Source organism: Zonotrichia albicollis, chromosome 6 (genome assembly GCF_047830755.1).
Source record: "Zonotrichia albicollis isolate bZonAlb1 chromosome 6, bZonAlb1.hap1, whole genome shotgun sequence".
Classification (NCBI taxonomy): domain Eukaryota; kingdom Metazoa; phylum Chordata; class Aves; order Passeriformes; family Passerellidae; genus Zonotrichia; species Zonotrichia albicollis.
In genome coordinates this window covers 44,840,798-44,857,127 of record NC_133824.1, presented here as the reverse complement: position 1 = coordinate 44,857,127, position 16,330 = coordinate 44,840,798, and the positions used below count along the sequence as shown (strand labels likewise).

The 16,330-nt window shown below is 44.8% G+C and overlaps 1 protein-coding gene across 2 annotated transcripts in view; it reads left to right on the top strand.

Moving 5' to 3' along the window:
• The window catches only part of SCUBE2 (signal peptide, CUB domain and EGF like domain containing 2), a 37,784-nt gene extending 25,127 nt beyond the window's left edge, over positions 1 to 12,657 (top strand). Inside the window, exons 17-22 of one of the 2 annotated variants that reach the window (XM_074543417.1) lie at positions 4,456 to 4,623; positions 5,843 to 6,004; positions 6,605 to 6,802; positions 7,393 to 7,545; positions 8,526 to 8,605; positions 9,257 to 12,657. In XM_074543417.1, coding sequence (XP_074399518.1) covers positions 4,456 to 4,623; positions 5,843 to 6,004; positions 6,605 to 6,802; positions 7,393 to 7,545; positions 8,526 to 8,605; positions 9,257 to 9,409 — 914 coding nt within the window. In that variant the 3' untranslated portion in view covers positions 9,410 to 12,657. The remainder of the gene's footprint in view (positions 1 to 4,455; positions 4,624 to 5,842; positions 6,005 to 6,604; positions 6,803 to 7,392; positions 7,546 to 8,525; positions 8,606 to 9,256) is intronic. The other variant, XM_026793176.2, reaches the window with a different exon arrangement.
• Positions 12,658 to 16,330: the final 3,673 nt, after the last annotated feature.

Genomic DNA, 16,330 nt, shown 5'->3' with positions numbered 1-16,330 from the left:
AACCTTCATCAGCCTTCCCAGAGAACTGGATTCTCCTAGCAGAAGTGTGATTTTTCTGCCTTGAAGTAGATCTTAAGGTAACAAAGATCCATTTTGGAATGTCAGTGCACCAAGCCTGTGTGTGAGCCCTCTGAGCATGCTGGAAATGCTGCATGCTGCCTTGAGAGGAGATTTGTCTTGGGGAGGATGCAGTCTCACTCTCTAGCCTGGCTAGAAGTACTCCTGGTCCAGTATGAGCTTGACTTCAGAGAGATTTAACAGCCAAAGACCGAGTGTTTAAATACTGCCAGTTCCTTTTCAGAAAGTGATTTACCAGAAACCTCTGTATTGAAAGAAAATAAGTTCGAACAACAAGCAATCTAGCTGCTCTTGCACTGCTTAAAACTCTGTCATACCTTGATCACATCCCATGGTGTCAAAAGCACACCTTGCCTGATCTATATTTTTGTTTTTGTGTTTTTTGGTTGGTTTTTTTTTTGTATGTCTTTTTTTTTTTTTTATTGTGTTGGTCACACCAATACTTCCAGAGTTGACAGGAGGCTCTGAGAATCACCATTCCCTGAAATGGATGCAAGAAAGGATATGACAGCATATCTTTGCTCCACAGCAGTTGCAAGTGGGTTTCCCCAAAGGGCTGTCACCTCAGAGAGCAGCAGCCATGAGCCGCACTGGCACAGGATGGGGATGATGAGCAGCTTCATCTTGTGTGGGAGGTGTCAGTGCATTTTGTTGCTCAGCATTCAGCAGCTTTGTCCCCTCAACTGAGAGGATGCAAATAAGATAATAACATTTCATCCAAAATGATGAACCACGTCTCAAAGGTTTGTGTGTGGTATGATATTGGCATTATAAAAGTATGAGAGAGGTATCTAAAAGGAAAATCAAAGTGCTGCCTGCCTTTGCAGTCATTATAATTAATAGTTGTGTTGCACAACTGCTGTTTTTTGTGAGTATTTTCTTACAGTTTTGTGAAAATGCAAGAAGAAGAAGAAATGAATTTATCAAATGGGGGAAAAGGGGGCTGTTTTTCCTGCTAACCTGCTTGCCCTGAAAATCATAGACTCAAGACATAAATCCTTGGGATGCGAAACCATCTCATGTGACCTAAATGTGTGACCTGCTCAAACACAATAACTTAAAGGATGCCGCTTCAGAATCAATTTGCATCACTTGTTGGTGATTTTCCTTATAAAGTCAAGGCATCATTCTTAAGAAAATGGTGAATTGGTGGATCATGACCTCCTTTATGAGGTTCACCTTCTCAGCCCCTGAGATACGGCGTTTGTCTATAGGAGCAAATGCTCAAAGGCTAATGTGCTGAAAAGAGGGGAAGAACCTTTAAATGTCTTTGTAACTGTTAATCCTGGTTCCCTGTGGGCCCCTCTCTTCCCCCCCCACCCCCCTTTTCTTTTTGTTTTTGCATCAGAAAAGCTTTCACTTTTTTTCCCCCTTTAAAACAGCTGCATGAGACTCAAGACCAGGTTTTTAATGGGCATTGAAGATAAACGAAGACAGCGGCTGCAGAAATGAAGTCTACCAGAGGCAATTGGTTCTTTTGTTCATTTGGGGAAAAAACAATCAAGTTTCTGGAAAAAAAGAGCAAAGCCAGCCAGTGGAATTGTGATTTAATGTCATTATTTGCAAATCTTCAGATCTGGTTCTGACTGGGTATTTCCCACATGGCAGGTGGGAACATGCAGTTTCTAATTTTCAGAATTGAAGCTCACAAACTTCTGTACTTGTTTCCTTTAAGCAAATATCTGGAGAAGTTTAACTTCGTAGAGGTGTTTCTTGTGGATTTTTGTTTTTTGTTAATTTTGTTGGGCTTCTTTTTAAGAGAAGGTTCATCCTAATTTTATGCACAGCCCTATAGAGTTTGGATGATTTCTGTGTTGAAATAACAGCCCTATTATTAATGTTACTATAATTGAATCTAACACTAAGTCTTATTTGTTATGCTAAATTGAGCCCCTGTGACTGCTGTGAGCTTCTAAACAGCCTTTCCTCACTCCCCCAGCTCTGTGCTCCACTGGGGCTGGATGAGGGAAACATTTCTAGGTGGAGGATGAGGAGGAGCTGGGGGCAGTTTACAGGGAATGTGTTTATGGATCGAACTGTCTGGACACTTGTACCACTGTGAAAAGCTTGATTTGATGTAGTCATGTGAAGAAACAGAAATATTTGTGAGTTTGAGGCATTAAAACTTGGATATGGCATGGAGTAATTCCAATATTTATATTGGATGTTGAGTAGTTGTTTGGTTGTAAATAGCAAAATCTGTATGTGGGTGTACTGACCTCTTTTCTCAAATGCAGAGGATCAATCAAAGCCTGAAGTGTTTGGTGTGTCTCAGAAGGCAGAGCTTTTTTCAGCTTTGAACACCCTGGTGCAGTGGTGGTAGCTAGACAGCCTTGTTTCTTTCTCTTAGGAAAATCAGAAGGAAACACTTGACTCAAATGCTTCTGATTTAATGGACAAGTTCTCCTTTGGCCCAGATGGAGAATCTCAGTGGTGTCTGAGTGGGTTTTTTTAAGTTTACTTCCGCAATGCAAATTTTCAAAAATTAGGCACTTTGTTAAGTAACCCAAGAAGATTTAGATTAACTCAGTTGTATTCCACAGGGAGCTCCACAATTTTCCCAACATGTGGTTTCAAGACATGTAAGATGCAGATGGCAAAGTTGTCAAGAGAGATCTGATGGGATAAGTTCTCAAATGCAACATTTGCACATGAGCTGTGGGTTTGATTCCTGCCTGGGACAGGATTCCTTTGAGCTCTGATGGATGTTCTGCTGGACTCTGAGCAAGTTCAGGAAACTTGAAGTACAGTTTTAAGCCTGAATTTGTAGGGTTAGTGTTTCTGTTGAAAACACAGAACAGAGATATCCCTTCTCCCAAATGCAAAAAAAAAAAAAAAAGGAACCAACCTAAAAATCCCCAAACTTGACATGTAATTAAAATGAATGGAAAAAGACAAGCTGATATTTTCCAGCCAGGCCACTCAGAGCACTGATTTCCCATGGAGCCATGGAATTGTATGAGGGAAGATTTGCTCAGGTCTTTCCATTTCCTCCAGGTTTCTGAAGTCAGTAGGCACTTCTCAGGATCACCTTTCCTAACCCTGAATTGTCTTTCCTCGTCATGGAATTGTAAATAGTGCTCTTTCCTTACCTTATTAGGAGTGCTGCAATGAAAGCCTGAATTCATTCATGTTTGTGGAAGTGCACAAATTGTACAGAGATGAGTGTTCTGTAGGAATGTTTATAAAATGGAGAAAGGCTTGAAAAGTGTGGGAGCAAATGAATGTGTGTCCTTATGAGGGCAGGAGTGATGTGTGGTGGAAAAAGTTAGAACCAGGAGCTGAGACTTGCTCACAAGCTCTCATTGATAAGCCACAGAGCATTGCTTAACCTGCTGCATTTTATTTTTAAGCCAAGGAGGAGCACCCAGCGATTCCTCCTGGTGTATCAGCCACAAACAAAACTCTTCATCATTGATCATGACCGGTAGTTAATGCCCTGCTTGTTGTTACTCATACATCCTGAAATGAAGCCAAGGCCAATTTAACTTCCTAACAAAACAGCTATTCACTGAGTGATTTATTGGAGCTATAAACTAAAACTAACAGTTTATTATCGTAACAGGTCTTAAAAGGACAGAGTTTTTCAGCACAGCTGAACAACTGCAACAGTGTTTTGTGCCTTTCCAGAGCAGGGTAATTATTAAATGCTGGCACTGAAGCCAGTTCTTTTGTGAAGAGCTTGAAAACCAGAACTTCTCAAAGATACTCATGAATATTGCTGGGCTTGCTGGATAATACTGAGGTGTGTGATGAAGGAAAATCAGTTAGATTGGGTTAGTGCTGTCTGTGCACCATACAGAACACAGCAGCTCAGTGCACAGATAACCATTACCCAAGATTATCAAAGGAATGACAAGAGTATTTCTGCTTTAAAAGTCTTTGGGACATAATGTTTGGTTTACTGAATTTGCACAATTACTTGTTGCTTTTCACACAATTAGTAATACTAATGGTTATGAGATATAAATGTTCAATAATAAGATTGAACAGAAATCTGGAAGTATGTTTTTGGCATCTTAGGTTCAATGCTAAATTGTTTCCTTTGGAAGGAGTTCAAGAGCTCTCTAGCCAGAATGAGGAGATAATCACTCCATCATTGCACTGTCCAGAGGAGCAGGGAGCCCTGGGCAGGCTGGGTGTCCAGTGTGGCCTTGCACAAGGTGTGAAATCCATCCCAGCTCCCCGAAGAGCTCCCCAGCCCCAAGGGCTGTCACAGTGCACACTGGGGGTGTGAAGCTCCAGGTGTTGCCAGCATTCCTTTCTGGATCCCTGCTCCAGCTGCCCCTGCAAAGCAGAACAGCTTCCCCGTGGGGCTGTGGGTCCTGTGCAGGCTCCAACACTCCTTCATGTCTAATGTGTGCTCTCCCATGGCAGATCAGTGCCCCCCTGGTGAATACTCTGCTGATGGCTTCAAGCCCTGCCTGCCCTGTCCCCTGGGCACGTTCCAGCCCGAGGCTGGCAGGGTGTCCTGCTTTCCCTGTGGAGGAGCCCTCACCACCAGGCACAGCGGGGCAGCCTTGTTCCAGGACTGTGAGACCAAAGGTGAGCCGGGTTTGTCTGAACTGCATTGGCCCGCGGCAAAAGGAAATGCTGCTGCTCAGGTGGGGCATTCAGAGAAGGCTCTTTCTCCTTCTGAGGGTCAGTCCTTGCAGGAATCTCACAGCAAGATGGCCTGGCCTGGCTGTGAGGAAATTCAGTTTCAGTTCTTTCTAAAACTGGTTGCCAAAAGCATGGGTAAAAGAAAATTGCTTATATAAATCACTAGAGGACAAAGTCTTTAACAGAAAATCTACTGCTGCAGAGTATATTTTCTGCACACCCGCAGAACTACCTCAAGTACACAGAAATAAGGGGTAGAAATAAGGTCCTGATGCAAACATTTGGTAGTGGTTTGGATTAAGAGATCTCTCATTTCAGTTATGTTTACTGAGAATTGCAACATATTGTAAGAATTTAGCAGTATCATTGAAGAATTAATATTGCTGGTAGTAGTGTGATATCTAATACTTTCCCTCAGTGTAGAACCACTGAACCCACAAAGACTGCCTTTTCATACTTAATTTTGTGAAACTGAAGTACTAAAAAATGATGTTAAAACTCTGGATCAAGATAAGAGGAACTGATTTCAGTTTAATTTAACATAAACAAAAACAAGTCTATAAATGAGGTTCAGTTTTCAAATTGGAGTGGAGATTAAAGGAATTCTTTCTATTAACTGGAATGAAGAGCTCAGGAATTTGCATGTGGAAGAGGCCACATGAGACGTGGAATCACAGATGCAAGAACTATTTGGAGCTTATCTGAAGCATTTGGATTGGGGCAGCATGTAGGGAAGGACTCCTGGCTGAGCTAGCTTCCAAAACTCAGCAAGAATTATTTGGGAGTAAGCAGAGCTTAAAATGAATAGGAAAAAAAGAGACTGTGCAGCACAGAAAACTACATTTGCTAGTAGACCTTTGCAACTTGCACAAAATAACCTGATAAACTGAAGTTGTTTTGTTTCTCTCATTGTTTATTACTGTGGTTTTATTGCTGCTTTCACACAGAACCATTCTACAGTGTTCGTTTGGGAAATTTGAACCTGCACAGAATAACCTGATGAACTAAAATTTGCTTAATTACCTCTTTTTTGTTACCCCCACAGTTTACTAATAGGATATTTCACTTTCTGAGATGACACTAGGTCTTGCACAAATGTATAAAAGCATATTCTGGTATGCTGCTTCCACTTTTAAACCATGATTATTTAATTACTGTCCAGTTCAGTGCTCTCCTGGCCATTTTTACAACACCTCAACCCACCGATGTATTCGCTGTGCAATCGGGACATACCAGCCTGAGTTTGGACAAAATTACTGCATTGCCTGCCCTGGAAACACCACTACTGATTTTGATGGCTCAACAAACATAACACAGTGCAAAAGTAAGTACAGCAAGATGGTTTTGATGCTCTCTTACAAATTAAAAGACCAGGCCATTAATGTTTGGGGTGGGCCTAAGGGCAAAACTCAGCTTTGCTCCAGGGAGCTGGAGAGAAGGCAGAGCTTGCTCCTTTTTTGCTGCCTGCATCTCACCCCACATGGCTCACTGAGGTCTGTGAGACACCATTTCTGCAGATTGGTTCCATCAGCCCTGTCAAGGTAAGGGATGGCTGTGTTTTGCCACTTGGTGCTAGGTTGCTCGGGGTCGTGCTATTAAAACTTTTCTCCCCATTTCTTGTTAATAACAACCTTTGAAGGAGTCCATTACAAAGGGAGCCACTGCTCTGGATTTGTGGTAACTGAGGGTAAATTAAGGAGGGAGAATGGAGGGCAGAGAGGTGACTGCTCAGAACCAGCTCTGGAGTGCCTGCACACACACACACATTGTAAACACACCCACACAGGGATGTGAGAGGCTGGCAAGGAGAGCTGTACCTGCAGCAGATGCAGAAAGGGAAATGTGTGTCTGCCCCCCGTGGCTGCAGGAGGGCTGCAGGGCGGCCTCTCTTTGCCTTGTCCTGCACTGTGTGCTCCTTTTCCAGACAGGCAGTGTGGAGGGGAGCTGGGAGATTACACTGGGTACATTGAATCACCCAACTACCCTGGGGACTACCCTGCAAACACCGAGTGCACCTGGAGCATCAACCCGCCGCCCAAGCGCCGCATCCTCATCGTGGTCCCGGAAATATTCCTGCCCATCGAGGACGAGTGTGGAGACTACCTGGTGATGAGGAAAAGCTGTGAGTCTGGAACACCCACTGGGGCACAGCTCGGGGGGAAACACAGCGTGAAACACAGGCATTGCTGTTTGCAGAAACTCAATGTAGTCTGCCTAGCATCTATTTAAAAGCAGAAATTTCTTTAAATGGCAAATGAAGAAGTCCTATTTGGCAATGCTGCCCCATAGGTTTCAGTGAAATTCAGAGGGTACAAGGCCATGATGTGCCAGTGAACTGAGAGAAATATTGTTAAGAAGGGGTAGGTGGTTCAAGCTAACCAGTCATGCATTATGCTAAGCAGTTCTAGCCTGGGTTAGGAAAGAGGAAATGCTTGCTAATCCTTACAGGTGCCTGATGTGTGGATAAACAATCTCAGTTTCTAGTGTAGGCATGTCCTTCAAACAGTAGACTGTTATTTTAGAAAAAAGGAAAATATTCCCTCACCAAGAAGTCCCTCATTGAGGGCCTGCCATCCACTGATGGCCCGCCACATTTTGAGGAGTTTTCTTAACACCAGCAAGCATTTTCTGGTGGTAACAGAAAACAGCTCTAACAACCCTGTAGCAAGAAGTATTGTCCCACAGCTGCCTGTTGTGCTTTTGCTTTGAAAGCTTCCTCCAACTCGGTGACCACGTACGAGACCTGCCAGACCTACGAGCGCCCCATAGCCTTCACCTCCAGGTCCAAGAAACTCTGGATCCAGTTCAAGTCCAATGAAGGGAACAGTGCCAAGGGATTCCAGGTCCCTTATGTGACCTATGATGGTGAGTGGGAGCGAGCAGCTGGGCTGGTGTGGTGCAGCTGCAGCAGGGCAGGGTTCCCCTCCCTAAGCAGCAGGGCAGCCCAGCCGTGTCACTAGGAGCTGGTCCATTTAAACCTAATCTAAGGAATTCTGCAGTGCACTGCAGTCTTTGAAGTGCCACCATGTCTTCCAAACAAAAATCTGGGGTTCTGGGCTCTGGCCTGCAAATTACAGAGCTCAGACATAGAATCTAAGTTTCATGCACTTCTGTGCCTTTCCATCTTCTTTGGGTGGCCCCAGTTAGGAATTAGGTAGAGCCCAAGTACCTGTGTTTTATGGTGTTCCTGCTACCATTTGTGGCCTAGAATCAGGTAGCAAAATACCCATATTGAAAAGAGGCTTGAGGGGAAAGATTTTCACCTCAGCCTTGTCAGAATCACGAGGTGTGAAACTGGAGCTGAGGATTTGCACTTCAGCATAAGTGAGGTGATATTGTATGTTCTGCTCACACTGGATTAATTGTGAGGGAGCCATCCCTGCTCTGGTCTGCAGAGTTTTACTAGTGGTGGAAAAGTAATTTTTCAGGGGAGACCTCTCCTTTTGAAGAATTTCAGGTCATGATATATACTTTTAAGACAGCATCCTCTTACATAATCTTTTTATTCCTTCTTCCTGTAGAAAGACGTCAATAACCAGGCTGTGGGTGTGTACAGATGGGTCCCTGCAGTTCAGTTGGTTTAAGGCAGGTTACTTGGTTACCACATGCACTCTAATCTCTGGTGCTTTATGATTTCCTTTGCTTTTGACAGATTGATGCTGAACAGCTCAGCAGAGCACACTGTTCTCATAATAAAAAGAAAAGCGTTAGGAATATTTTCTTACTGCTAATATGTCAGGTACTACTGGCTCTTCTGAGGCAGGGCTTCCATGTGTAACCACGGGAGGTATTGAGTCTGTAAGGGAAGTGAAGCTGCAAATGACTCTCTTGTGCATTCCCCACAGAGGATTACCAGGAGCTCATAGAGGACATTGTTCGGGATGGCAGACTTTATGCATCTGAAAATCACCAAGAAATACTTAAGGTACATTCCTTCCACTGAACATGTTGGTTTTGATTGGAAATCACATTGTTTGGTGCAAGTGAGCTTGCTTCCTGCTCTACATCAGGGCTGTTCCTTGGTGCACCAGGCATGAGCTGCTCCGGGGAAATGGGGTGACCCAGCAGATCCTGGCTGTGCAGAGCAGGGGATAGGGGACCCTTTTCTCAGGGGGACTGAAGGTTGATCAGAGCTACCACGGAAACTGAAAATTTATTGGGAAAGCACTGGGTGCTGCTCCTTGTAGCCTGTAGGTTAGCAAAGGCTTTTCCTCCCTAGGCAAAAGAAATCTCTTTGTGGATTTCTCTGACCTTGGTTAGGGGACTTCCATGGGCAAGTTGAGTGCATGCCTTTGTTTTACTGGATATCAGCTCAAGTGTGTGTTCATTTTGTGGTTTGTTTGCTGTTCTTGGATGTATGAGGAGGGAAGAAATTCTGGAGCTGCTAATTTGGAACACCACTGACTTTCCAGGAGCCTGAAAGTCAGCCTTGCTCTGCTATGCTTCCAAACCCTTTAAACACTTGAAAAGTAAAATCCCCCATAATCTTTTTAGAGTTAGACAGGCATTAAACTTCGGTAATACTGACCATAACTCCTCTGTGGAGCTGATATAAAATCTGCTTCCCTTTTCCCAGGACAAGAAGCTGATAAAAGCCCTGTTTGACGTGCTGGCACACCCACAGAACTATTTCAAGTACACAGCCCAGGAGTCCAGAGAGATGTTCCCGAGATCCTTCATTCGGCTGCTGCGCTCCAAAGTCTCCAGATTTCTGAGGCCTTACAAATAGTTGGCACTGAACTTAAAGGCTGAACCAGCCCTGGGCATGCACAGAGGGGCTGTGGTAGGTGGGGCTGTGTTTTACACACTGGCAGAGACACTCCAGGGAAGCTGGCCAGCTCCCTTCTTGGCAGAGTATGGCTTTCTCAGCTAATATAAATATTTTGGTGAACAGAATTTTGATTCCTTTCCAGATAATACCATTTGGGTACCAAAGGATACCTCACGGGTCCCTGAATTGGAGACTGCCCATGGTTTCTGTAACTGAAGGGCGTCAAGCAGAAGTTTGTAGAGCTCTGCCCCGTTGCTTCATCAGCACCTCTAAAAGCTGATGAGGACAGGCAGGCTCAGCAGTGTGGTTTGGGAAGAGGTACCATTAATGCATGGTACCTCAACAAAGCTGGGTTCATGCTCGGCCTCACTGAAAGTGAGAACAGGATTGATGACTCTCTTGCTACACAGGAAATTCAGAGCTGAGGCTGACACAGTTTAAACTCAAACCAGTGAGGCCAAGAGCTGCACAAGGTGCAGTTTTTCTCTGAACTACATGTGGCATGAAGCAAAAGGTTGAATATCAGCTTGCATGTTCAGGGTCTGGCTCACACAGTGTCCATGTTAGTGACCTATTGGCTTACTTGGAGTGATACCAGGATAAAGTGTGGACACCACAGCAGTGGAAAACAGGCCCTGACCCCCTGGACATTTCCATTTTGAGCTGTCTGCAACTGTTACATCAGATCAGATTATTTCCTAAATCCCAGTGCTGTCCCCATGCATAGGCCTGGGACAGCAAAAGGCATTTTCCAGGTTATGTAAAATTCTGCCCTCTGAGCACCTGCAGGTGAACACAGAGCCCCATGTTAAATGCAGGCTGTGCATAGATGATGCTCTTGGTACAGCACTCTTTAAAGCTGAATAAGGTTCTTGTATGAGCCTCAGTTGTCGTATTCTCCACCTTTTCTGAGCACCTTGTGGAGCAGAGGAGAGCTGCTTTCCCTGTCTGGCTGGAGAGAAGGAGAGGGGCAATGATTCAGCCAGACAAAAAGTTGTCTATGGCAAATTGTTCCTCAGGATTCCCAGGCTCTGTGTCCCTCTCCTCAGGCTGTGCTTCCCATTGGAGGCAAAGCTATTCTGAGACGGCCTCTAGGGAAATCTGTGCTGATCAAAATGTTGTCTCAGTGCTGTCCTGCCCACACCCACATCTCCTCTGGCCATACAATCAATTCTCTGAGTAATGCACCTCGAGGACCTTCTGCCCTGAAGGGAGACAGCCACAGTCCCATCCATTTGGAAATGGACTTGTGACTTCTGTCCTTTGGCCACTGGCCATGCCAAGGGTTGCAGTGGGCACCAAACTCCCCTCTGTGCCCTCTTAGGAGCGGTACTGACATTTCCCAGGGCAGCCAGGGCCAGTGCTCCCTTTCCAGGGTGTGGAGCCAGAACTGCTGGGTTTCACTGCATTGGCACGAGGAGTTTGACTGCTGTGTGTGAACAACACCCCAGTGTGACAGCAGAAACCCTCACCAGGAGCTGGGCTCTGAATCTCTGAGCAAATGGGGCTCCTGCCTTAGCCTTGCTGAGCTGTGTGTGGGGCAAGGACACATCTTGGCCGTGGTGTGACAGGGAGGGACAATGGCTTTGGCCACAGGTGGGGAGCAGAGCCCCTCAGGATGGGGCTGTGCCCCTCCTGTCTGTGGGGAGGAGCTGCCTCAGCCTGGCCAGAGGTGGGGAATGGTTTGTGCTGCTGCCAGGAGGGAGCTGTGTGTCCCTGCTGCCCTGGGCATGGCCTAGGCAGGGCACAGGGCTGCTGCAGGAGCCACAGGGAGAGCTGGCAAAGCAGAGAGGAGGAACACAGCTCTGTGTGCTCCTGGCATTGTGCTTCATCCCAAACAGGGTCCTGCTGCTGCCTCTGTGGGAGAGGGGACAGGGACTCCAGGCAGAGGGCACAAAGCAGTGTGCCTGGGGCAGGAATGGCTGAGGAATGCCAGAACAGGAGGAGGGGTGGTGAGAGGCTTTGCTGCATCCTGCTGGAGTGTGCTGCTGTCCCTTTGCCCCTAGCCCACGCTGCTGGAGGCTCCCCATGGCAGAAGCAGAGTGCAGGGAGCCCCAGGGAGCCACCAGGCACCCTGTGAGGCTGTGGAGCTCTCTGGAGTGGCCAGGGTGCTGCAGCCCTGCTCTGCTGGGCACTGTGGGCACAGGCCAGTGGCCAAAGGACAGTGCTGTGCTGGCCTCTGGCCTAGCCCAGCAGAGGGGCTGTGCTGTGGGCTGCAGGCTGGTGCCAGGGAAAGCAGGGCAGCTCCTCTCTTTGCCAGGGGGGCTGAGCAGCTCTGAACAGCTCTGCTCTGGCTGCTGAGGGACACAGCAGGGACTCATGGAAACCAAAGTTGTGATGTTTCCAATGGGTGAAACTGGGCTGTGCTGCTCTGTATGTGAGTTACTGATCCAAGCTCTGGAGTTGTCACACTGCACCTCCTCTCCTTGTCCTGCTCTGCCCAGCCCTGCACATCTGCACAGGGACCCTCAGGGATCTCAGCTTGGCTTCTCCTGCCCCACAAATGAGCTCAGGCCATTTTTACTGCTGGGAGGAGAGGAGAGGAGTGTGCACAGACTGAGGCTGAGGAGAAAACCTGCCCTTTCTCAGAGAAGAATCCTCATTGTTCCACAGCCCTGTTCGTTTCCTACTTAAATAGCAAATGACCCAGAAGCACTTCTGTTACCCTTGATGTGACATTATGGATCAAAATTTCCCCTTTTACTGTAATTCCTCTGTGTGCAGTAAGAAGTGAAGAGGGAATTTTTGCTGCCTTGAATGCTGGGAAGAGTGAGAACTTGCAGAATGTTGTAAACTAGGCATTGTGTCTTCATAGTGATGGTAGCGGCTCTGTAGAAATGTAAATTTCTGCTTTCTGTGTGGTTGTAGACTGATCATGTGTTTTGGCAACAAATGACTCAAAAGTGTTTAACCTCTTAAAAAAGATTGAATTTTTGGGATAATGATTAGTGCTAACTGGACTACCCAATGTCACCTATGTCAGATAAACACAAGGAGCTTTTGATGGTTGTAAATTAATGTAAAATGTTTCAGACTGTTACTCTTGATAAGAGAAATAAACCAGTGAACTTTTAGCTGCATTAAGTTCTTGGGTAATATTTTTAGTTACCTTTCTTTGCTAAATAATAGTTTTGACAAATTTAAAGGTTGTTTAACAAGTTATTGCACATCAGATACACTTTATCCTGGGAACATCTGCTTACCACAGCATTCTGTTTCATGTAATACATTACTAGCGTGCATCTATGCACATGTATTTAATGGTGCACATAATTCTGGCAACTAAAATACCAGAATTATCCTGGTAATAATTCTAAAAATTATTTTTAAAATGTCTCCTATATGATGAGCTGGAGTCAGTCAGTCTGTTGTAACAAGCTGCATGAAGACAGGATAAACAACTTAAAGTAACTCCAAAGTGTTTTATTACTTTGTAGATTCATCTGATTACTTTTCCTAAAAAACAAAACCAAAAAACCTACACAAACAAAAAAAACCAATGCCAAACCACATGGTTTAAAATGAAAAATAATTTAAAAAAACCCCAAACCAAGGAAAACAAGGTGAAAGCCTGTGTTAAGACACAAGTTCCCAGAATGCTTTTAAGATTATTCCACAGTGTCGTTAAATTCACTGGCTTAATTTCTTAGAATTGAAAAGTAGAATTAGGTCATAGGAAATTGAAAATAAGTCAATCTATAATAATTTTTAATACTGTTTTTCTGATTGTTTTCTTTTTTTTAATATTATATTTAGATTATTAGGTTTAGTCAGTCTATCAAACTTTCATAAAACTTATCTCAGTATCTTCTCCTGAATTTATTCAACTGCCTGTTTGACCCTTAGCTTGCTTTGATCACAGTGACAAGAACTGATTTGTATTTCAGTGGATGTGTCCACCCAGGCTCTTTGGTGTGGATTTGGAAGACACAAGCGTGTCATTCAGCTGTTTGCTGTGGGAAGGTGATGCTGGTTTTTGTGGCAAGGAATAAATGGCATACAGGAGTACAGAGGTCCTGGAAGAGTGTGGTGGCTACAGGCTGATCACACAGAAAACTCTGTGTTATTTAAATATTCTCCCTGGTTCTGTGGGTGCTGCCAGGGCTGGATTGCAGTGATGGACACGAGTGCTCAGATACCCCCTGGGACAGGGAATGTCAGTATGAACCATTCTGGGAACTCCTGAAATTCTGACTGGGACCTTGGGGTGCTCACATAACAGAAATAAAGAATAGGGGAATGTGGAGAGCAGGACTTGAAGCTTATTTAAATCCAAGGAACCCGAGGAGGTCTGGTGTGGGTGAGCAGCAAAGAACAGCATTCTGATAATCCTTTGGAACAGAATGCTGCAAGGATAGTGGTCCACAAATTTTTCTGAATTAAGCAAGCTTAAATGCAAATGCTTTTCCTCTCATGAATATAGATTGCATCCTGTAAGTGCAAGAGAAGTGGAGTGCACATCCTGTCACAACAAAATGTCAACTCTCTTCCTTTCCTCTTTTGGATGCTGCTGCACCCAAACCGTGCTGAGGAGACAAACAAGGGCTTCCTAAGAAACTTGAGTCAAACTTGGGGTTGTTTCTGGGCATCCCTGGAGCCAGCCCATCCCACAGCACCTCTTGCTGCTGCCCATTTGTTTTGGACACATCTTTTGCTCCTAGGCAGGTTTTCACTCTCCCTTGTGGCAGTCTGCTTTGCACAGCACAGGTTCTGCTGGGGGTGTGGGGAACAGCCAGGAGCACCTGTGGGGACAGCAGAGCCACAGAGCTCCAGGGACATGTGCCACTCAGGAGGTAAGTTCGTCTCATCTTTCTCCAAGTCAGAGCAAATCATGCATGACATTCTTATGCTGCTCTTTAAACTACCTTATTGAATCACTTTAGGTGTGAAAAAAAGCAAAAAAACCAGAAACATCCTTCTCTGTTTCAATACATGTGTGGTACTACAGCTTTTTCTCTGATTAAACACATTTTGAAGAGTGAGTTTTTTTAATTCCATGAAGCAAAGCCTGTTTAGTACAGTGAGAAAAAAAACAGGTCATAAAAGAAAACCTTGATTTTTTTTTTTATTATTGGAGATATATATAAATACAGAATTCATCAAGGAAACTCCCTCATGCTGTCTAGCTGCTAAACTTGATCTAATGCAGCCCAAGCCCTTATTTACTTTTTTTCATTGGGAAATTTATTCAATAGGCAATGTACACTTCCAAATCATATGCCATGAAATCTCCATTTTTTGATGATTCTGGGGATCAGGAAATCAAGGGATCATAGTTTTAAGGAGAGAAAAATTTACTTTGGAAGCTGAAATATTCTGAAGTAGTCACTTGAGGTGCTATTTGTTGTTCAATAGTTCTTAGTTCAGGTTTTGCCTGCTATGCACACTGCAAAGAGCCATGGAACACTTCTGTGCTGGCCAAGTTTATGCCTGAATGTGACGGTGTTCACAGGGGTCTGAGGGTAAGGGAAGAGATGAGGATCTGACTCCATGTTTCAGAAGGCTTGATTTATTATTTTATTATATATATTATATTAAAACTATACTAAAATAATAGAAGAAAGGATTTCATCAGAAGGCTAGCTAAGAATAGAAAAAGGAGTGAATAACAAAGGATTGTAGCTAGGACGGAGAGTCCAAGCAAGCTGAGTGTGATTGGTTTAGATTAACTAGAAACAACTCTGTAAGACCAATCACAGATCTACCTGTTGCATTCCATAGCAGCAGATAATAATTTTTTACATTTTGTTCCTGAGGCCTCTCAGCTTCTCAGGAGAAAAATCCTAAGGAAAGGATTTTTTTAGAAAATATCATGGCTACACCTGACAGGAGGAAGCCTCCTCCTCCTCTGTGCCTCAGTCAATACAAGAGTGGCAGCTGTCACCTGCTGCAAAATGCCAGCTTACCTGGCTCCTGGAGGTGTGCCCAGAGCAAAACCCAGCCACAGAAAGCAGCTAAGGGCAAGGGAGGGGATGGTGATTTTTGTGAGGTTTAAAGTGGAAATTGAGGAAGGATTCCACATGTAGGAGCGTCACGGGGTAGGATGGTTGGGACAGACAGACACAAGGGATCTCTACAGCCAGGTCATGGAATTTGGGGTTTATTGCAAAGGGCCAAGTGCAGGGCCCTGCTGGGAGCTGCCAGCCACAGCTCAGAGCAGGCCCGAGAGGGGAGAGAGGGTGAGAGAGAGAGGGTGAGAGTGTAAGGGAGTAAAAAAGGTAAGAGAGCGAGGTTCCCATTACAATACAATAAATCTTCTTCTGTGTTGAATATTCTAATTCTCACTAACCAATCTAGTACAAGATACAAATCCTATAGCATTTACATCCAGCCTATAACAATCATTACATTACCATACTGTGCTACATTTTAAACCCTAAAAACTCCCCTTTGTGCCCATTCTGCCAAGCTAGTGGGGTCTATTCTGACCCTTGGACCTGTCTGCAAGCAGAGGGCATTGTTTCATCAAAAAACCTTCAGCTGGCCATACTATTGTTTTCCAGTTGTTCAGTAACTGAGGTATCTCAAAGTTTGCTTTCCTTTCAATCTCACTTATAGTTTCTATATTCTCAAAACCTTTTGCCAGACAATCATATTTATAAGGCTTTACTGTTTCATCTTCCCCTACACCAGAGCAGTGTGAGTTCAGGATCTCCGTCTCCAGTGCACGAGCCTGTATGTGACACAGTGCTGCTCATGGGTTTTGGGTGGCCCCAGTTTGCTGTTCCTGGTGTAGTGCTGCTGTGAGAGGCTGTGTGGAAAAGCTGAGAGCAGTTATTAAAACCAGGAGGGCAGAAAAGTGCTCAGGGGGCCTGTCTGGCTTACATAGCACAGCTGTTGTGCCCTGGCTCCTGTAGGTGCTAATTCTCTCAGCAAACT